The sequence below is a fragment of the Aulonocara sp. 'chitande type north' Nkhata Bay genome, linkage group LG6, assembly GCF_057382095.1.
Source record: "Aulonocara sp. 'chitande type north' Nkhata Bay isolate Kocher_YH1m ecotype deep benthic linkage group LG6, A_spYH_male_GT1.1, whole genome shotgun sequence".
Lineage (NCBI taxonomy): Eukaryota > Metazoa > Chordata > Actinopteri > Cichliformes > Cichlidae > Aulonocara > Aulonocara sp. 'chitande type north' Nkhata Bay.
In genome coordinates, this window is record NC_141349.1 from 13586784 (window position 1) to 13608829 (window position 22046).

Below are 22046 nucleotides of genomic sequence, written 5' to 3' on the forward strand. Positions count from 1 at the left end.
AGGAAATAAATATACTTTCTGGGTACCGGATAACGACAGGGTATTTTAAATAAAAAAAGAGTACAAATTATAACTATATTGAGAGCATACTGGCCAGCAACATGGAAGTAATCATGGCTATGGATGAAAGTGCTTCCCTATGCTCTAACATAGACTCTATATTAAAAGTGGATGCAGTCACTGTGACCCCTTTCAAGACATCAAGATGTACTGCATATTTTGAAACCTCAAGACTAGGTTTCAAAAGATCTATTTGGATAGGGTGACTATATTTTGATTTCCAAAAAAGAGGACATAAAGAACTTTAATAATACTTTTTGCTTAAAGAAAACTAACTATGTAAACAATGCCTTCTCTGTGCAGTTAATAAATGGTGAAATACAAAATGTCCCATAAGCTTTTACAAGTCAACAAGACCTGGTCAGAACCCCCTCAGGTAGGTAGATTGTGGTGTTTAAATGATGCTCACACCAGCATCCATCCTTCCATGCAAGGCAGGATGGATCCATGGTTTCTTGTTCTTTCCATCAAATTCAATCTACAATCTGAATTTCAAAGTAAAACTATTAGTCTTTTTAGTCATTTCCAGACAGTTCTCTGTAAACCCTAGGGTTAGATGTGTGGAAAAAGCCCAGTAGACCAGTTTCTGAACAAATTCGGACCAGTCTGTCTGGCACCAACAAGGACACAACATTCAAAGTCACTTAAATCACATTTCTTTCCTGATCTGATCTTCTGCAGGCCATCTTGACAAGTGTAAATGCACTAAGTTGCTGTAATGTGATTGATAAGCTAACCTCACGTTCAGGTGTGATTGGCTGATTGTTTCCAAGGACAAAAAACAAATAACAGTGATATTTCTAGCTTCACTGGATTAAGCTTTTGGCTTAATGGCAAATCCTTGTATCAGATCCACTAAGTCTCCAATATCTGGAATAATCAACATTAAGTTTAAGAGTTTGTTAAGACTACAATTACAAAACACACAGGAACAATTATTAGGATTTATTGTCTTCACAGTTCTAGTCACATAACAGCAACTGTGCTTAAAAAACACATTACATTTACACTGCTTCTCCAACCACTTCAGAAATTTCTCTGTAGAGAGTTAAAGGTATATTATATAACAAAAATAATTTAATATTTTCTTATTTTTCTAAAATCCCATTATTGATTATTTACCACTATCAGCTGTTGTTTTGGTCTCCCCAGAGGTCTTGTAGCTTTTTTGGGCTTCTTGTTATGAGTCTTCACATGTGCTTGATAACCCTGATAATAATAGAAACACTTCCCGCACATCTTACACGTGTACGGGTTCTCTCCAGTGTGAACTCTCAGGTGGGCTTTAAGAGTATCTGCTCTGGAGTAACGTTTACCACAGATCGAGCACAGGTGAGGTCGCTCTCCAGTGTGAGTTCTGAGGTGCAACTTTAGATAGGAAGAGCGTGAAAACGCCCTCCCACACTGATCGCAATGGTAATTCTTTTCTCCGGTGTGAGTGAGCATATGTATTTTAAGCATTTTAGCCGTAGTGCAGTGTTTCCCACAGGCGGAACAGAAGAAAAGGGAATCTCCTGAGTGGAGCCGCATGTGGATTTTAACGCCATTTTCCTGTTTGAATCTCTTGCCGCAGTCGGGACATGCGTAGGGTTTCTTGTGAGTCTCACGGTGTTCCTCTAGCTGATGTTTCTCAGGGAAGTCCATTCCACACTCCCCACACACGTGAACTGTAGCAGGCGATTCTTTAGGCTCGCTCTTCTTTTGAACTAAGGTCCACTTTGGAAGCTCACCTGTGAGGAGGAACAAATACAGTGACTGATAGATACAGATGGGCAATTAAATAAAGAAGAAACATCGTGATACACAAGAGGAGAAACTCAACGGATGCTTTCATGAGCACAACTGAATTAATCACATGACTGCTTGTGGTTAAAGTGTCCTGAGCACAGCAGGAGGTTCCTCTCACCTCTGTGAACTTTCATGTGTGTTTTGAGGTTTCCACTCTGGGTGAATCCTCTCCCACATATAAAGCATTTGAAAGGTCTTTTTCCCGAGTGAATCACAAGGTGGCGCTGCAGTGCATTGTACCGAGGGAACACTCTACTACAGGTCTGACACTTGTAGATCTTCTTTGGTCTGCGAAGCGCCTGCGGCGGTTTTATCTCTTCGGTCTTGTAAGCGAGGCCGGTGTGCTCACTGGTGGATTCTGAACTCGCACCTAAAAATTCTCCTGAACAAAAATAAATACCTGAAAATAATAATATTCAGAACATTAGTGTGAGTATGGAAGGCATCGAGCACTAGCAGCAAAACTCTGTTTAGATTACTGCTGCATTAAAGAGATAAAAACATTCTTCTGATTCAATCACGCTTATATGCAAAAATCAAAACATCAAGAGATTTTTCTGCGACCTTAAAAATCTTTTATGGCCAGCAGAGGATATTTTTATGTGTCTTGTGGATCGGATCTTATAAAGAAAAAATATGACATCAAAATAAAATAGTCTAACTTACCTGTAGGTGCTGCTTCATGATCTTGCTCCCGTGTTTCAGCTCCGTGGCCTTCATTTGTTTTCCACTGTGAACACATGAAGTTTTAAACTGTCAGCATTTGCCTGAGCAAAGGCTCCACAGTGGAGTGGTTATCACATTTGCCCAAAAAACAAACAATGTCAGGAGGACTCACAGATCCTTTTGAGGTTGTGCATCTGGTACAAAAACTTCAACATGTAGAACTACTCGCTGTGGTGCGCTGCATGTTGAAGTTGCGGTACTTCAACATGTGGGTGTTTCCGAAAGGCACAATTCATTCTGGGTGATACATCTGGGTTTTGAACCGACATGCTCTCATATTTGCACAATACTCCAGGGTCTCCTCCCGTTAGGAGATACCCAAACCACTTTAACTGGCTCCTTTCTATGTGGAGGAGTAGCAGTATTGAATGACCGAGCTCCTTGCCCTACCTCTAAGGAAGAGCCCAGCCAGTCTTCAAAGGAAACTCATTGTGAAATGAGTTTAAATCGACACCTATGCTTTTACTTTCAGCTCTCCCCAATCTATCTGTGAACTGGTTCCAGAGCCTGAGCTATGGACTGAGGTGAGCTTGGCTACATCTAGTTGGTATCTCACAAAAGCGCCGGCTCCTTCCCCACCAGAGAGGTGACGTGCCACGTATCAGATTTGTAAGCCAAGGATCAGAGAGCCAGGGCCTCCGCCTCTGACTGCCACAGATCACCGAACACCTATGGCCTGCTCTGTGAGTTGTGGGCCCATAAGAGGATGGACCCACATCATCCTTTTTCAGGTTGAGCAACCAAATGCTTGTCCCCAAGCCTATACCCTGAGTCTGGATCCAGGTAAGACTTCAGTAAGCCTGTCCCGGGTACCCGGTTTAAAGTATAAAATGACAGGGATTATTTTGAACCATGAATCATTCCAAACTGTTCTATGAGAGTCCAATAATAAAACTTTGGAGCTTGTAATCACTGATAATAGTGTAGGTCCCTTTAAAAAGGTCCATCCTCTGAACAGACACATTAAAAATGCTGTGCAAAGGTTTTTAATGGATGTAGTTTTTCTGTGTAGCCCTGAATCACACCCCGCCTCCTTAAATAGGTGCACAGCTATCAACAGTTTAAGAAGTCTTAATCTATAAGGTGTAAATTTGCTCACTTGGAGGTGTTTGTTGGCAGCATTCCTTTCCTGGTTTCCAAGCTGATGATGAGGCCTGTTTCCTGTAGGAACAAATGACACAAAAATCAGCATAACATTATAGGCACCAAGTTACAGAGAAAATAATGACGACTTTGGTGTTTAACTTTTCTCCAGTGACTTGTGGGGATGTGTTGCCATCGTAACAAAGAAAACCTCAGGAGGATAGCACATGTCAACTTTTTTTTTTTTTTTGAGAAATCCACTATCAGCGCTGTTAACAACTACAACTTCTTTAAACTACAGCATATTTAAATAAACCGATTTGCTATAGTAATATTGTTTTACTCAATACTTCAAGCAAACATATTTTAAAAAGAAAAATTAAAGATATGTAAAAAACTTTGTCAGGTTACATTAACTCAAGGCCTACTTGCCTTTCCTGTGTAAAAGTGTTCAATAACATTTTTAAAATACTGGCTTGAACTCTGTCGTGAATAAAGAGGCTGAACCAACATGGCCCCAGTGTTTTTAATTCAGAAGCAGCATTACATGACAGAAAGCTGAAAATAATCCCCATTTATTGCATACTAGGACCCAGTGCACCACTCAGCCCAGTGACTCTCTGAAACTGTAACTTCCTTCCTTTAAAGATCTGTTAAATATTCTTTTGATCTTGAGAAAACTTCACGGGGCGATCTCGATATGGCGACTTAAAAAGCTCAATTCTGACCCACTGCACGTGCTTGAAAGGCTTGTAACTCAGACTTTTTTTCATATTGTCAAAGTAACACTTATGCTAAAGTTAAAAGACAGAGTTGTCAGAGATTTACATAATCAGTGTGATCTTCCGTTGACTTTGTTCACTGTCTTATTTCAGAGTTGCTGCCAACTTTGAAACGACAAATTTACATTGTGGTTGCTAGGCAACAGCCAAAATGACCTGGGCACTCACATGCTAACAGCAGGTATAAGTAAGACTAGGTTTGTTTGGTGGATGCTGTACACAATATCTATCCTACAAATTGGTCCAAACAAAAACTAAGTTATCAGTGAAGACCAGGCTTCATAACGATCTGTTGATGCACCCGACCCAGAGACATTTATATAAAATCCTTCTAATCTCACACAACTGCTGCTGGTGTTTAAATCAGTCAGCAGTAAATAATGGATGCGGGATAACCAGTTTTGTCCTCACTCTGGACTTTCGTTTTTTCCATGCCCCCTGGCAGCTGCTCCATTGGCTCTGCAGTTTCATGTGAAGCGTCCCCTTTGCTGATAGACTCTGGAGCATCCGAGTGCATGTTAGTTTTACTGGCACTGCCACTGCTGGAGGAACAGGGAAGACAGTGAGAAAAATGAAACAACTTTTCATGAACCTGAACTTTTAAATGAAGGGCTTACTGAATGTATACTGGAGGGATGTAGTCCTCATCCTTATTGTCACTGACGCCATCCTCATCCTCTGATGTTGAAACATCTTTGTCCTCGCCCGGAGAACACACCCAGTTCTCTGCACGGTCAACACTACAGCAAAGGAAAACGAACATTATTTCAATGACTTATAAGTTGATGTAAATATTGTGTGTATGGGAATTACGATGAAATTGAAGTCATCATCAAGTTTGAGGGATGACAAATAGCTTTGCAGTTTTATGCATACTTGTTTTGGACAAGTTGACTTTTCACTCATTAAAAATAAGCATTCCATTTACGGTAGTGTGAAGTTGTCCAATTACATATGAGACCTTGAAAAATACAAGACTGTATAGAAAAACTTCTGCAATTCTGCTAATGTACTACTTTTTAAAAAACCGTAAAAGTCTGCAATTCATTCAGATTATGACTGTTTTATTGAACTTTGTCTGTCAATACAGGATCTAACTGTACAAGGTATGCATATATGTCTGACCTAGAAATTATAATCTGTGACAACAGTATAATTAATTAAAAAAAACAACTAATAAATACTATTAATAAAAAAAACATATACCTTGACATTGAAACCTGAGCAGAAGGTTTTTCTGCTTCACTGAAACTCAGCTCTTCCTTTTCAAAGTCAGCATCTCTGCAGAAAATCAATTCATGGAGGTCAAACTAAAATCCAGAAAAATTACATCTGGTTACTAATTATTTAAATAATTGCACAAAAGCATAGTATGCAAGAGCTAACTCATAACATGGAAAACAAAAACATTATAACCTCACGTTTAGGCCTGGTAAACTCTCTCTTCTCTGTTCTAAATTTTCAATCACTCAGCATTTTACTTCTTCATAGGGTGATCACTGTCACACTACACGCTGAGGAAGGACAACTGTGTAGGAGGGATACCCACAATCCTTCACTTTGCATAGATAAATGCCCACAAATGGGGTCAGTTGATGTACTTTGAATTCTGCTTTACATAATGATGGCCAAAGCGTTAACGTTGAGGCTTCAAAATGCAATGTTCCAGAGCACTGGGTGATGTGTTTACATCCATCTTTGATATACAGTCTATGGTTACAAACAATTACCATATTACAGATTAAGTGTGGAAAAAATATTTATTTGAATAACAAACATTTGCACAATTAATCAAATGTATTGCGGTTAATGAAATATTTATGTGCCATTAATTTGAGTATGATGTCAACAACTCAAAAACTTTCTTAGACTTCATGATGTTTTTTCAACTTGATTCATGTTCATGTTCTTTTTCCTTTTTCCATTTATTGAAACACAACGTGAGTGCATAAGCCAGTGTACACCGGTCCCAAGCCCAGATAAAGGAGGGTTACATCAGAAACATACAGATAATAAAGAATGAGATTTCCATACAGAGGATGCTTAGGTGAGATGGAGGGAGATGATCCACTGTGGCGACCCCTAAAGGGTGCAGCCGAAAGAAGGTCGTCTTTTTTAATGCAAAGGAGACTATTAGGGCTGGGTATCGTCACTAATTTCTAGAATCGATTCGATTCCGATTCACAAGGTCCCAAATCGATTCGATCCTCGATTCGATTCAATTCAATTTGCATCTGGGAAATTTTGCCTCAGATAGTCAGAAACATAATTCAGATCAGTACATTTACATATTTCTGTATCTACAAAAAGGAAGCTGACACTTGCAAGACTTTATCAAAGGTGTAATCATCACAGCAGATGCCTTTGTGTCAAATTAGCTGAAGATAAAACACAGAAAAACATGAAGGTGATTTTCCTGGCTTGGGATTTTATAAAAATATTCTGCAGTACATCAAAAACGAAAGAAAACCATTAATCAACATATGATTAATGGTTAGGTTCACTCAGCTTTAGCTCAGTGAACCTATTTCTAAAGCTCATGCTGCTCTTTATTCACATCTTGTAGCTCCACATGTATGATTTGGCAGTTTTGTTTTGTTTTGTTTTTCACACCGGATGTCCTTCCTGACACAACCCCTCACACTCACGCGCTCATCACAAACCTCAGTACTGGGAACAAGCTAGCATTAGCCCACCGCAACATCACTCACAAGATATGCGTCATTTCAGTCAGTATGTTGTGTTTTATCTGAAGCAAAACGAAATGAAGCTGAGCTATTATTATTACCATTATATTTAGGAGTATTATTACCTGTCCAGCAGAAATGTCGCGAACTCTGCATCAGTTTTGAACCCTTTCAGTTCCCGTATCTCCCTCCACCTCTGAAAAGCGGCTCCGATGTTTATCCTGGCTTCATCTGACACTCCCTCCTCAACGCGCTCTTTGTCTGCGAGCTTTTTTCTCTTATTCTGCTGTGCCGTGTTTGATGTTATGAGGAACAGAGGAACGGGCTCTTCGTTTGATGTCTGAGCTTGCTCCTCAGCCATTGTGTTTGCAAACTTTTCCTGACGGTGCGATTAAAGAGAGCATGCGCGGAGAACAGGGGCAGCGGAGCGCGTTCACGATCAGCGTCTTCTTCGAGTGCGATATGAATGGTTTTTTTTTTCTTTTTTAAAGTTCTAATATCTTTGTAATTACATGGATTTGATGTTAAATTTATGCAGTTATGTAGTTTTGTTTTTGCATTTAGTGAACAAATTAATAACGTTAGAGAGCTAAAATTGGGCAGTTTTTCTATTAATAAGAAGTGTATCATTATCCTGGAATGTTTTAAGCCAAATCAGAGATGGTGAGGCTGGGAATTTTTTTTAAAATTTGGTCAGCTGATATGGAATGAGTCTGTGTTTTATTTATGTAGATAAGTGTGTGTGCGTTCTCAGAATATTTATTGCATTCCTGTTACTGACAATAAGACCCCAAAAGTATAACTGTGTGGTGATTGCACTGTAAAAGTAATAATCATAAAACGCAATTAGCCAATCATGTCGCCACAGCTTGCATTTAAGCATGTACACATCATGAGGAAGAAAGGCGATTTAAGTGACTTCGAACCTGGTAAGATTGTTGGGGCCAGACATACTGGTCTCAGTAAAAACTACTCATCTACTGTGATTTCCCAAACAGCCATCTCTAGGGTTTACAAAGAATGGTCAACTAAAGAGAAAATATTCAGTGACCAGCAGTTCTCTGACTGAAACTATTGTGTTGATGTCAAAGCTCAGAGGAGAATGGTCATACTGATTCAAGCTGGTGGGAAGGCAACAGTAATTAAAATAACCACAAATTACAACCAAGGTATGCAGAAGAGCATCCCCGAACCTTGACGCACAAGGGCTACAGAAGCAGAAGACCACAATGAGTGCCAGTCCTGCCAGCTAAGAGCAGGAACTGAGACTACAGTCCAAAGAGGCTTCCCAAAGTTGGACAATAGAAGACTGGGAAAATATTGCCAAGTTTAATGAGTCATAGCTTCTGTTAACTAGGGATGGGTATCGTTTAGGTTTTATCCGATACCGGTGCCAAATCGGTACTTTTGAAACGGTGCCGGTGCTCAAACGGTGCTCAAACCGGTGCTTAAAGAATGGAGAACACAAAATTGGTCCAAAAACCTCTCATGTTCAGCTGGTTTTTTGTAAAAAGATAACAATGTTAGCCTTTTCTGCAGCTATGGGGCATATATGGTATCACTCTTGGCTGGAAGCAGTGCTTAAACAATGGAAAAAACACAAACTTTGTCCAAAACCTCTCATGTTTAGCCGTTTCCCTCTTTTTCTTTGGTCATTTTAGCCTTTTTGGCCAGGGTGAAGGGAGTATCTGCCATCAAACAAGAAGACAGCCGCATGTAGCTATGATGAGATTTGCTAGTTCACTACCTGCATTAATGTAATAACGTGGTGAGCCTACTCAACGTAAATTACACACAAACAACATTAAGCTACTCACGCAGAGAAGCACGGCTGCTGCTGCATCATCATCCTCATCACATCTGCTACACTGGCAGGGCTAGGGGCCAGGACTCTCCTCTTCGTGTTTTTGGGGGATGCTGCTAAATCTGGGTCCGATAACAGGCACCACACCCGCAGTAGATGCGCTCGGTGTGAGGTCTCGCAGCAAGCTATCAAATACGGCGCATTTCTCGGCTTTTAAAAAAACGCTATGCGTCGCCATGTGTTTCATCGGATTCGAGGTGTTACCTCCTTTGACAGTATCAGCTTAAAGCACTTGTTGCTGCTGAGTTTGCATATTTTGCTGTGAAGTACAGCCAGACCTTTGACCGCTTCGCCGTGGGCATTTTTAATCTGTAGCTCTGCTCTAAAAGAACGAAAGTACCTGGACCCGCCTACTATCCTCGGAAACGTAAAATGATTGGCTAGAAGTGTATCACAGCTCAGGGAAAAAAAGCACCGAAAAAGCGCACCGAAATGTGTGCTGCTTTTCGGTCTGGTTACTACCGTTTATGTCAGAACCGGTGCCATCATGGCACCGGACACCGGTACCCATCCCTACTGTTAACTCATCCCTGGCTCACCCACTGAGCCAAACCGGCACCCTGGCTGGTGGAGCTTTTGAGAGAAACCATCTGTCTAATTCGGCCTGTAGCCTGATATGAAGATGCCATATCAAATACAGAAAACAAACAATCTCTGTTTCTTAAAAATGTCTGTATTCCATCAACATGGATTTTAAAATATCAAGGATATAGTGCATGATCTTTTTTTAAACATTAATTAGTATTTGGCATGCAGGTTACAAAGGCACTCAAATTTATACAGATGAGCTACAAGTGGTGGTAAATAAAAACATAATTAGAAAACATGGATAGAAGAAAAACCACACAACAAACTGTCAAACTCTTGGCAACCCACAGGAAGTCTGTGGTGTACATTTTTTAGACACAGTAATCATCTTTTCTGCAGCTGTGAGGAATGGAAGGAAGAAAAACACAATTTACTGCAATACTTTCAAACACGGTTAACAACAAAAATTCATCGATAGATTAAGTGTTAGATGTCAAGCCTGGCCTGCTGTTTTGGTCTACCAAGCTGTCTGGTTGGCCCGATGCGTCTTCCAGCATGTGTGCGTTGATGCTGCCGAAGGCCCTGACGATAAATGAAACTCTTCCCACAATCCCCGCACTCGTAGGGTCTCTCTCCGGTATGAAGTCTGTGGTGCACCTTCAATTCCTCTGCTCTGGAGTAGCCTTTTCCACAAATGCTACAAATGAATGGCCTGTCTTTAATGTGGGTCTGGTAATGCGCTGTTAGGTAAGAGTTAATCCGAAATGTCTTCCCACAAATGGAACATGCAAACGGTCTCTCCCCGGAGTGCTGCATTTCATGCAGCTTGAGGGAGGAGGCAGTATGGAATCCTTTGCCGCACTGAGAGCAGAGGAACGGTTTCTCCCCAGTATGGATGCGCTGATGGATTTGAATGTAACTCTCGTTAATGAACCTCTTGCCACAGTCGGGACAGGAGTAGGGCTTCTCCTTGATGTGGGTCTTCATGTGTTCTTCCAGCTTTTCTTTTTCACTAAACTGAATGCCACAGCGGCGGCAGAAGAGAAGAGGTGGTGCGCCGGGCTTGATGGGGCCTGATTCAGAGGCTGTCTGAGTGTGTGAAGTGATGTGGTGTGCTTGCAAAGCTGAATGACTGTCACAGTCTTTTCCACATTCCAGGCAACGGAGGGATGATCGAATCCTGGACTCGCCAGGCAGGGATTTTAAATATTCAGAGAGTTCTGACGCTATGGGATTCACCTCATCATCAAAATCCACAGCACCCTTACGACCTACAGAGAAGTGGAAGATTCAAACCATGTTTTACTCTTTTGCTTTGAGGTATAACAACCTCTGCAGTTCATAGAAGTTTAGGCTTACCTCACTTTTACATTGGGGTAAAAGTGCAAATAACTCAGGTCATAGGATTAACAGGTAGGAGATCAAAACTTAAATTGGTTAATTATTATATACTAATCATTACAATTTTCCTAGTTAATGACCAAGACAAATCTATCAGCAGTATAAATGGCAAATGCTGCTCTGAAAAACTATAAATCATGCATCTTCAGTTCCAAGATAAAAATGCATTTGGAGCAAATAAAACACAGTGCCAATGTTAAAAGTAGTGAAAGATGCCACCATTGTATTGCAACAGTGCAATGCAATGCTTCTGGCTTGTCAAGTATTATATTTGCGTTGTTAGCAGCTCTCACCTAAGTGGACTTTGTAGTGCGTTTTGAGATTTCCCTTCTGGTTAAAACCACGGCCACAGATGGAGCAGCAGTACGGTTTCTCTCCTGTGTGGATCAGCTCATGCCGCTCTAGTTTGTAGGCATGTGGGAATTCTTTGCCACACACTGAGCAGTGGTACTCCATTTTTTCTTTGGGTTTCTTCAGGAGCTCAGGAGGTATTTCAATTGGTACACAGATCATCTTTCTGCCAGGGCGCTTCTTGTCTATGGAGATGGAAAACAAGAGGAAATTACAAGGTGAGGCTTCTATTTTAAAGCTCAAACATGACGTGTAGCTCACAAACTGAAGTCTTCTTCAAAACGATCTGTTCAAAGTCAAACCAATCCTACATATCTGACACCTACAGGAATGAAAAACAGAAGCAGCAACATTTTGGCCCGAAGATATTTATATACAGATCTCATTACCCCTACACTCATTATGCATATAAAGAAAGAGTAGAGACTCTAAAGGCCTGTTTCTGTTGCATGTTGAAGACATGTTCAGATAATATTCTGTCTTTAAATGCTTCCAAACTGTTTACACTGAAATTATCATTAGAAAGCTTATACTCTATACACTTGCCAGAATCTTTGTTTGATACATCTGTTCAACTGCTCCTTAATGCAAATATTTAATCAGCCAATCACATGGCAACAACTCAATGCATTTAAGCATGTAGACATCATCAAGAAGCCTTGCTGAAGCTTAAACCAAGCATCAGAATGGGGAAGAAAGGTCATTTAAGTGATTTTGAATGTGGCATGGTTGCTGGTGCCAGACTGAGTATTTCACAAGCTCCTGATCGACTGGGATTTATTACACGACGTGTATTTATTACACGACGTGTATTTATTACACGGCGTGCTGCGGGGGAAAGCCTGTTCTAACGTTTGAATCTAAGGTTTATTTTTTAACACCTGGCGGCTCTTTTTTTACTTCTCATCCGTAAAAAATCTGCTTTTTCACGTGATTCAGTTTATTTTGAAAAGTCTCAACAGGATCTTGAGCTTTATTGTGAAAGGTTTATGTGGAAAATAAACAAGCGGACATACGATGGTTTTACCATTGTTGTTGCTAACCACAACGCATAAAAACAGGCGCTTGTCCATCCGTAGTGTGGTTATATTAAGTATAAGAGAAAGAGAGAACTTAATTAATATAGCCACTACAGTGACCATCAAAAAGATGAAAAAATATTGCTGTAAACGGTTTATTTTGACACCACGAAACAAACAATAGCGTAAAATGAAACGTTAGATGTTTTTATATTGTCAGCCGATATATATCGTTATATCGAACAGCCCTAGAAAACATATCAAATGTCTTGAACTAAGGAAACGTATCATGTCAAGAAACATATTTCTTGAAATGATACAGTGGGAAACAGGGCTGTTTTTCCCACTGTGTATCATTCTCTCTTCTTTTAACAGAGTCTGGGAGCATGTGTGACCTGAGGTGAAATATGCAAGGCCTTCCCTCAAAACGATTTCTGGATGGGAGCGTAATTTGCTCTAAAGCCTGTTTATACCTTTCAGCACTGATGGTGCCCTTCCAGATGCACAAACTGACAATTCAACAGGTACTAATGCAGCCACATAGCATCACAGCAGGCTTTAAAACTGAGAGCTGATAACAAGCTGCCTGGTCCCTTTCCCTTAGTCCAAAGGACGTGGCATCTATATTTTCCAAAAGAACTTCATATTTCAATTTGCCTGACCACAAAAATTTTTCCACTTTTCCTCGGTCTTTTTTTAAATGAGCATTGAACCAGAAAAGCTTTTCTGGGTTTTCAGAAAACACCATTTTAGTACCTCAGCTGAACACTGAGCTGGTTATTCACTGATTAGGTAATTTTATTATTTCTTACCTGGTGAAACAGCCATGTTCTCTCCTTCTGCTTCACCAGATGTTTTGGTATCTTTCCTTTGTCTATACGGTCGCTTTGCTGTTGAAAAAATTAAGTCATAGATTTTAAGAATCACAGCATATAATTCAAATTCAAATTCAAATTTTATTTGTCACACACACACAACCATACACAGTATGACATGGGGGTGAAATGCTTGTAGCTGTACAATGCCCGACCATTAAATGACAGAAGAAAAGTTTTACAATATTTACAATTTACAGTTTACTACAAAAATTTACAAATTAACTTAGGAATTTACAGTAAAGAATGTGCAAATAGCAGAAGAGATTATAAAGATAAGGATTATAAATTATAGGAATTATAGGATATAAGCAAATATCTGAAGTTTGGACGTAATATTCAAGAGTCAGGCTTATTTTTTTCTTTTCTTACCAGCAGCACGGCGGGTATTTTTTGAGTTTAATTCTTCCGGTTCTGCTGCTGCATGCAAATTTCTCTTTCTTCGGGTACGCTGTGATACTTTAAGATAAAGAAAAAGACTAATTATGACTTATGAAGTCATAATAACGTAACTTCAGAGTAGTTAACATACGTTAAGCTGCAGTAGAAAACACAAGAATCACTCACTGACCTCCTGCATCTGCCTCTGAGTCTTCAGCTGGCAACAGTGGACTTCGAGAAATCTTTCTTCTGCCTCTTCGTTTTGCTTTCGGATGAAGAAAAAAGCGGAAAAGAAATCTATTACACTGATGGTCTCCTTCCATCTCTTCTGAATGTGCCACGAGTGCTACCTTTTTACTTCATGTCACTCACCAGCATTTGCAGGAACATCTAGCTCTGTGTCTGAGTTCTCCACATACACTACTGGAACCTTTTTAGTTCTTCTTGGTCTTTTTTCTGCTAACAAGTGCAAAACAAAATAACCTCAGGACCAAATGTGATGATTATTTAACAGTTTTTTGGTTTTCCTTCACTTGTGTTTACCACAGTATGAGGGGGAGGCAGCATTCATCTTTGCCCCTATTGTTTTTTCCTCTGCGTCCTCCCTTTCTTCATCTTCCCCCACAGAAACAACCTCCATGATGAGCGTCGGGCTGCTGCTGTCTCTCTGGCTTTGGCCTCGCAGCTGAGACTCCTGCATGATCACAATCATTAAAAAACATCAGAAGCCCACCTGTAAAGTCAGTTTTTAAACTACTGTATGTACAACATCCCAACTATTCAGTGGCAGTAGGTGTGTGTAGGGCAGGAGGCAAAGAGTGGTGCTGCAGATGCAAATGAGCAATTTTGATTTGATTTATGACACCAACAGTCGACACTACAAGACTAAGCACTCCCGTGGTGACTGAGATGCAGTAATTACCCAATCTTAGACATTAAACTGATAAACTGTGTTAAAATGAATTACCTTGCTAGGCGGAGGACCTGCTGAGCAATCAGAGCCTCGGTCAGAGCTGCCTGCTGTAAAAATCAAAACAGTTACCTTAGGTTAAAGAAAAAACTGACAGTCTGCAATCCAGACAAAGAAGGAATGTCAATGTAGTGATAAACTAAATGCAAACTATGAGTGCTGTGAGTATCTGGGAAAGATTATTAATGCATTTCTTCTGTTATTTAAGATATTCTTTAGCCAATAAGCTTACAAATTCACATGAGAAACAGAATCAAGGAAGGACCCTTGTGTAAATAAATGAGTATTGTTTGCAGAAGTCGTGGGTTTTTATTAAACCCGCGGTGCTGATAACTCACCAGAATCCCATTCAACCACTTCTCCATCAGAGTTGATTAATCCTCCAATCTCTTCATCTTGTTCCTCTTCTTCTTCCTCGCCCACCTCCTCCTCCTCCTCCCCTGCATGCAGTCTTACAGTCAAATGTAGCGTTTGGTCGTTTAAGTTTTCAGATGCCATCTTGAGCCCGCGTGACTTCGGGTGCTCACGTTTAGGAGAATTCTAAAAACAGAAAACAGAGCTAAAAGGAATTCACGACGTCAGAGCACATCTGTCACAAGGAAGCGAAGAAGCTACTGAATGACAAAGTTATCTGCAGGTTCTGGACAATGAAACAGTTTTTGTCATGTTTACTCGTTACACCACTACTGGTGGATTTCAACTGAAACAATCAAGACTGAAGTACAGACCTGCAGATTTAATTCAGGGGGTTTAAACCAAAGCATTGCATTAACCATGTAGAAATTATAGCCATCCAATTTTATACATTGTTTCCCATTGTCAGAATCTAAGAGCAAAAGGTCCATTATGTTGTTATTCCATGACAAATTAGGCAGATAAAGTTTCTGGAGTTGTTTATCATTGTTGAATTTGTATTTGCTATCCTTTTATTTGAGTCCAAAAGGGAAAAATGGCCAGCGCTACACCTCAGCCTCCTGATAGATACACTTATGAGACGAATCCTTTCCTTGGTTAAGGCAAACAACTTCTGCCTACATGAATGCAGTGCAGAGGGTTTACAGAAAGGTGCAAACCACTGCTTACACTCATGAACAGGAAGACGAAATCAGCCAGAAAACATCAAAATGAGTCTCCACAGTTCCGAAAAAAAAGCTTTGAGTGAAACTTAGCTCAACTGGTACCAGAATGATAGGAAGAGAAAAGTATGGAAGAGAGAAGCAGCTCATGATCTGAAGCATACCACATCATCTATCAAACAATGATGATGGTGGAGACAATATTACGAGACAATATTATTAACCAATGTAAGCAGGTGATTACTGATAATGTGACCGCTGATAGAAGGGGCAGGATGAATTGTGATGTGTGCACGGCTACACTGTCTGCTCAGATTCACCCACATGCTGCAAAACTGACTGAACAGTGCTTTACGGTGTAAATCATTAATACTCAAAGCAAAGTGCAAAAGCAACCCAAATGTTTCTCAATGCAAATAAATGAAACATTCCTCAATGACCAGACTGAAACAAAGAGACCTACAAACAACCAACACCCGTAGGTGTCTGCAGTAAAGGCCAAGCAGAGCCTCTCAAGGAGGAAACACAGCATTTGGTGATGTCCGTGGCTGCCAGACTTCAGGCAGTCATGACTGCAAAGAATTGTTATCCAAGTATTAAAAACAACCATTAAATTTAGGATTATGTTAGTTTGTCAAATGATTTTAATCCTGCATTTCTTAAAGTTAAAGACATAATTTTGTTAAACTTCTTGAATTAAAGCTAAAACTCTGCACTTCAATCACATATTGAATGCTTGATTTCAAATCCAAAGGCAAAACTGCAAAGAATGTGTCACTGTCCAAAAACACCGGACCTCACTGGACCGACTGAAACAAAGGGCCTCACACAAAAACAACTTCCTATTCTCATCCTCTGCCCTAACGCATGTGACATTTCAAATTGGAGCCATCAAACATTCAACTGCAAAAACGCCAAGATTAATGAAGCCTCTTAGAGAGTAGCTGCATATTCGTGGAAAGTCATCATTAGTATTTTGAACCCAAAGGGCCAGATTTATGAGCGTGTTACGTCAGCGTGAGCTGGGTTTTGGAATAAAAGGAAAGTGTTCTCTGTATTTACACACAGTGCAGTGACAATACTGCATGTAAGAGGTGGGAGTTAATATCCCAACGTACAAAACATAGCAAGAAGAATATAAGTGCACAGATTTTCCAGCATTACCACTAATTTAAATATAACAAAATGCATGTCTTATTTATACAACTAACCACACTTATCACTGCTGTTTTCTCCCATCTAACCCAAAAGATCCAATTTTAGTTTCAAAAGTTAAAAACTATAAAAAGCAGTCTCACACTGGGGAACTTCCAAGTCATGCAGTCAAAACTTAGGACAAATAAGCATTTTATTTCTAAATTTTAAGGGGAAAAAAGGTAAAAAAACAAGGTCTGAAAAATAGTGGGAAATTCAAAATTCACTTTGTTTTTATACAGCTTCCAACAGAGCAGCACTACACCGTGACATTAAGAAGCAATCACTTACAGCATAGGTGTCAAACTCTGGCCCGCGGGCCAAATTTGGCCCGTAGCCTAATTACATTTGGCCCGCGAAGCCACACCAAATTACTATTAGAGCTGGCCTACTGGTATTATATAGCTAATATATATATTGTTTAGAATTAAGCTTTGCTTGTTCCATATTCAGTTTTTTAGCAAAATGTGTTTGAGTCCATAAGAAAAGATTCATTCTTATATCTGGAGGAATAAATATATTTCAATAAATATTAACGTTAGCCCGCGACTTTGTTCCAGTTTTGAATTTTGGCCCACTGTGTATTTGAGTTTGACACCCCTGACTTACAGAGTTTTAAAAAAAGGGCACGAGAGAATTAAAACTGAAGAAAACACTGAGGATTTCTTCTAGCAACATTTTCTTGTACTTAACACAGCAGGGCTGGACCACTCTTGGTAGGGGAAAATTAAAAGCTACATTCTTTGAGTCAGTCTTAAAACAACATGTCATTCCTTTAGTATGCGCCACACAAAAACATCCCTTCCTAAAGTGTTTATAATGTAAGCAATGTTACGAAGTCCTCATCTTATCATCGTCCCTCCACTGCAGTCAAAAACGTAAAATATCAAAATATAGATTTCTTCCAGTTAAAAGGGAGTTTTTACTCCTGACTGTCACCATGTGATCGTGTCTAGCAGATTGTCAGATCTAAACCTGTGAGATCTAAACTGATTTGAGACGCACAGCACAAGGACTGATTCTGTACTCATATTCAAAAACAACAGAATGTGATCTTTTAATGGGCAGCATGAACACGAGGGATGAGTTTTAATGGTCACATGAGTTTTAAGACCCGATCTTTAAGAACAAACATGTACACCTTCCTGCACGAGGCCGACTGGGACATTATAAATGCATTCACGAATAACACATAAATAAAATTTAGTAAGCTAGATGACTAAAAAAAACAAACAATGAAAACTTCATGTGTTGATCTTTTCATAATATCTACAAAATCTAAAACAACATACAGTTTGGCAAGGTGCTGACGTTTCGGTCTGCTGTAGCTCTTCTTCTGTGTGTAAAGATGCTCTCTGGTCTCGGTCCCAGCGCTCCTGATGGGATTTCACGTTCCTTTTGTGACCGGGGGTCATGTCCCGTCCTGGACAGGAGAGGGGATTCTCTCCTGTGTTATTGCACTGATGTACAGTCACGTTTCCTGATGCCTTCCCACATTTGCAGGAAATCTGCGGTTTCTCATCGGAGCTCGTGAGCTTGTGTCTCTGCAGGCTCTCTGTGGCAGGGCAAGGCTTCTCAAACCGTTTCTCCGCTGCACATCCTCTCTGGGGTTTCTTTACGCCATATGAAGCAGAGCTCTCCACGCCACTCGCTTTCTGGTGGGGAAGGCAGCCGTCTACAGAAGCATCCTCTTTTTCTCTCTCTGAGCTGAGGCTCTCATCTGCGTTTAATATATAAAAAAGGTGAAAAATCACAAAGAGCAACAATGTGTGTATCATGTAGTGAAGAGAAGCTATAATTCAAGATTCTCCACTCACTATTCTCACTCACAGTCCAGCCATCCTCTTCCTCTTTGATGATTACTCGGATCTCTGGAATCTCACAGGTGTAGTCGGGGCTTGCTGGTGCTTTTTTGGGGGAAGACTGGTCACTGCAGTTTTCATTCAGACTCAGTGATAAAGGATCTTGAAGTTCAGGATCCTATTAAGATATCAAACAGAAGGAAAAACAGGTCATCTACTCTACAACAGCTCAAGTTTCACACAAGAAAAAAGAGCTGCTATATAAAGCCATCAGAAGTTACTGTTTATTTTTATATTACGCCTCTGTCAGTGCACCCCAGGGTGGCTGTGGCTACAATGTAGCTTGCCACAAACCAGTGTGTGAATGTGTGTGTGAATGGGTGGATGACTGGTTGTGTAAAGCGCTTTGGGGTCCTTAGGGACTAGTAAAGCGCTATACAAATACAGGCCATTTACAATAACTTAATCATTTTGAATACTTTTACTTGACATAATACAGCAGTTAAACATCCATTTTGGTCAATTATAAAACAGATAACATTTTGTCAAGTGATTACATAATATGGCGTTACATCCTAGACACGAGAGTTCAGGTTAAACAAGTAAAACTACTTAGATTAATGACGGCAAGAATAAAAAAAAACTCTTACCACTCTTACAACATCTAATTGATACGCCAGTTTTAGCAAATTTACACTGGCTCCCTGTAAAATATCGTATTGATTTTAAGATTCTTTTACTTACTTTTAAAGTTTTAAATAATATGGCGCCTAGTTATTTAAACGAACTCCTCAACATGTATGACCCCAAAAGAGCAGTGAGATCATCTATCCAGTTGCTCTTAGCACAACCAAGGTCTCGATTGAAGCATAGAGAAGATCGGGCCTTCGCAGTAGCAGCACCCAGACTCTGGAATAATCTGCCAGAGGAGATTCGTACTTCAGAGTCTATTCAGTCATTTAAAATGCATCTTAAAACTCACTTTTTTAGTTTGGCTTTTAATTCGAGTTCAGTACGAGTACCATCAGGCCTGTTTTATGTTTTTATTGTTAATTCACTGTCTTCTTATTTATCTGTATTTGTTTCTCTATTGTTTTCTTTTGTTTTTAACCGATGAAACACTTTGGTCAACTCTGTTGTTTTTAAATGTGCTATACAAATACATTTTGTATTGAATTGAATAAACATCTGATATAATATGTTCTAGAGCCCGGCTGATATAAGATTTTTAAGAACAATACAGAAACCGATATTTGGTGCTTTTAAAAATCTGATATAAAAGCTGCTTTTTCTGTCAGACAGATGAAACACAGAGATTATATGTTGTGATTTGTTATTTATGAGTCCTTACTAACATAACCATCTTGTTTTATTGTTATAACAAGTCGTGGATAACTCGATCTGCTTTGATGGCTGCCGTTCCAAACACGTTACCAACATAGACGTTTCAGAGTGCCCCCTGTAGGACAAATTATGCAACATCAACAGTAACAACATAACTGAAATATGTCTCTTCTTGTATACTTCTCGTTAAGTGCAATACTGATATACTGGTACTAATACTGTGTAATGTAAACATTATATAATTGTGCATTAATTATATAATATAAAGAAACAATACACCTGAGCCACAGGCTGTAACCGCACACACCACGAAAAGGAAATCACCTCAAACATAAACTCTAAAAGTTCACTTTTTGTTTTTTGAACACAGATGATGAGCACACAGCCTCGATATGACAATGTTAGAGTACATTTAGCAGATATATTATGAAACATGTTAAAACTGGCCTAAAATCAACCAACCATCATCAACGAAACAACCACCAGTGAATCCCATTTAACTAGTTACCTTACTAATTTAACGTTTATATGTCTTTAACAACCATACCAACCAACAAAATGTCAAGAAACGTATTAAATATGCATTAAAATTACCAAATAAACTCGAGCATGAACTTGAATTGATTTGTATCCCAGCCTAAAAAGTTTAACTGACCCGTTTAACTGGACGTATGAACGACTTCAAGAATCTGCTGTTAGTTTCAACGTAACCCCCCCCCCCCCCTAAATACTGTACGCTCCAAATATTGCCTCCCCCCCCCCCTTCTCAATTAATTTAGGCTGATGAGGCTACCAAGTGGACTGCACACACATAATTCCCGACGACCCGGACCAACTCACATAAATGTAATGTGGTCTGTATTATTCCACCCTGGTAAAATTATAACCTTTCCTACCATAAAGCATTCATGCAGGATAATGTTAAACTTCTGTTTTAAGTGCTGCAGAATATTTTCTAACACAGTCTGAAAAATTAACCTGGATTTATTCTGATAGTTATATATTAGTGTCCGGGAAAAGAAAAACGCTTTCTCAAGTTTCTAAATTCACAAAAGTAAAAATATTTCTCTTATACAATTGTAAAATGAAAACAATCCATTTCAAGAGATTTAGATTTAGTTTAATAGTTTAGCAGCAAGTTCTGTTTAGACCTTTCTTGGGTTCCAAGAGTCAGCAACCTGAACAGCCTTTCAAAATAAACTTGTTTTGTCTCGTTTGCTTGCGTTATCCCCTGCAGGAAAATATTCTTGACTATTTCACTTGGCCGCTGAATATATGCCTCCACGTCTCCATCAGTCAGTCGCAGTGTATAAGTCATTGTACTATCGTAATGAATGCAGCTCTGCCTTGTTTAATAACAATTACCGTTTGCTAACCAGCTAGCTTTAAAGCTATAATGACATAATTGGTTCTGTGCATGAACGTAAGAAGGTTAGCATCAAGTCCACACCGGTGCACTCTCAAGTAATACGGTGTCCCTGACCTACGAGGATAACCTGTTTACGACGTGCATTTACCTAACTGGTTAGCTACAGCAAACTGCAGCCAGCTGCACAGTAACAGCCTGAAAGCAGCTACGCTGTCACGTTACCTCAAACATAGTGCGAGGTCGGAGCCGACTGTGAAGGATGTCATAGGAGAAACAGGGCTACACACGGGGTTAAGTACAAGCGTTATTCCGGATGGGAGCAGCTGTCATGAACTAACCGTGCACTCTGTGCTAGCTAAACTGTGTTGCGCCACCACTTTTTTCCTTTTTTTTCTTTTAAACAGCGGTTCTTCTTCTACTCCGCCTCCTCCTCTTCTTCTTCGACGCTGAAATTGCTGCTGCTGAATTACTGCCTCCCCGTGATTACAAGGTGTGCATCTCTACAGACAGATGACAAAATTAAATATCCATTTTCTGCCCTCCACTTTTTCAGACATCTTTCCTATTCTCATTCTTCTTCCGGCTGCTTCCTTTAGGGGTCGCCACAGCGGATCATCTGCCTCCATCTCACCCTATCCCCAGCATCCTCCTCTGTCACATCCGACATACCCCAACCCTTCACCACATCCTTCTTTTTATTCCTCCTGACTGCAGCTCCATCTTCAGCATCCACTATCCCCTCCTGT

General features: G+C 39.9%; 2 protein-coding genes across 5 annotated transcripts; both read right to left on the minus strand.

Moving 5' to 3' along the window:
* Positions 1-221: 221 nt before the first annotated feature.
* On the minus strand, positions 222-7606 carry LOC147327433 (uncharacterized). Of its 3 annotated transcripts, none has more exons than XM_086295065.1 (8): positions 7252-7606; positions 5646-5720; positions 5057-5179; positions 4851-4978; positions 3674-3735; positions 2515-2578; positions 1967-2248; positions 222-1790 (listed from the first exon to the last, which is right to left on the minus strand). In XM_086295065.1, exons 1-8 carry the CDS (start codon positions 7485-7487, stop codon positions 1168-1170), a joined length of 1593 nt encoding a protein of 530 aa, XP_086151191.1. In that variant the 5' UTR covers positions 7488-7606; the 3' UTR covers positions 222-1167. The 3 variants fall into 3 exon arrangements, with proteins under 3 accessions (XP_086151191.1, XP_086151190.1, XP_086151192.1); XM_086295064.1 differs by having other exon boundaries at positions 224-1790; positions 4851-4981; positions 7252-7604; XM_086295066.1 differs by having other exon boundaries at positions 224-1790; positions 4851-4981; positions 5646-5749; positions 7252-7288.
* A 1928-nt stretch (positions 7607-9534) lies between these two features.
* LOC147327434 (uncharacterized) lies at positions 9535-21872 on the minus strand. 2 transcript variants are annotated; one of them, XM_086295056.1, is made up of 12 exons: positions 21523-21872; positions 18603-18765; positions 18078-18505; positions 14854-15055; positions 14513-14565; positions 14089-14239; positions 13918-14001; positions 13736-13810; positions 13537-13623; positions 13102-13179; positions 11213-11455; positions 9535-10789 (listed from the first exon to the last, which is right to left on the minus strand). In XM_086295056.1, the coding sequence occupies exons 1-12, from the start codon at positions 21529-21531 to the stop codon at positions 10005-10007; spliced, it is 2358 nt and encodes a 785-aa protein (XP_086151182.1). In that variant the 5' UTR covers positions 21532-21872; the 3' UTR covers positions 9535-10004. The 2 variants fall into 2 exon arrangements, with proteins under 2 accessions (XP_086151182.1, XP_086151180.1); XM_086295054.1 differs by having other exon boundaries at positions 9536-10789; positions 13918-14004.
* Positions 21873-22046: the final 174 nt, after the last annotated feature.

Coding starts and splice junctions, on each gene's coding strand:
- LOC147327433 (XM_086295064.1), bottom strand. CDS start 7,487: ATGGCTGAGGAGCAAGCTCAGACATCAAACGAAGAGCCCGTTCCTCTG. Junction 5,721..7,251: donor GCGACATTTCTGCTGGACAG/GTAATAATACTC, acceptor GATTTTCTGCAG/AGATGCTGACTTTGAAAAGG. Junction 5,180..5,645: donor GCTCAGGTTTCAATGTCAAG/GTATATGTTTTT, acceptor CCTTTGCTGTAG/TGTTGACCGTGCAGAGAACT.
- LOC147327434 (XM_086295054.1), bottom strand. Junction 18,506..18,602: donor CTGGACTGTGAGTGAGAATA/GTGAGTGGAGAA, acceptor TATTAAACGCAG/ATGAGAGCCTCAGCTCAGAG. Junction 13,624..13,735: donor CTCAGAGGCAGATGCAGGAG/GTCAGTGAGTGA, acceptor TTTATCTTAAAG/TATCACAGCGTACCCGAAGA.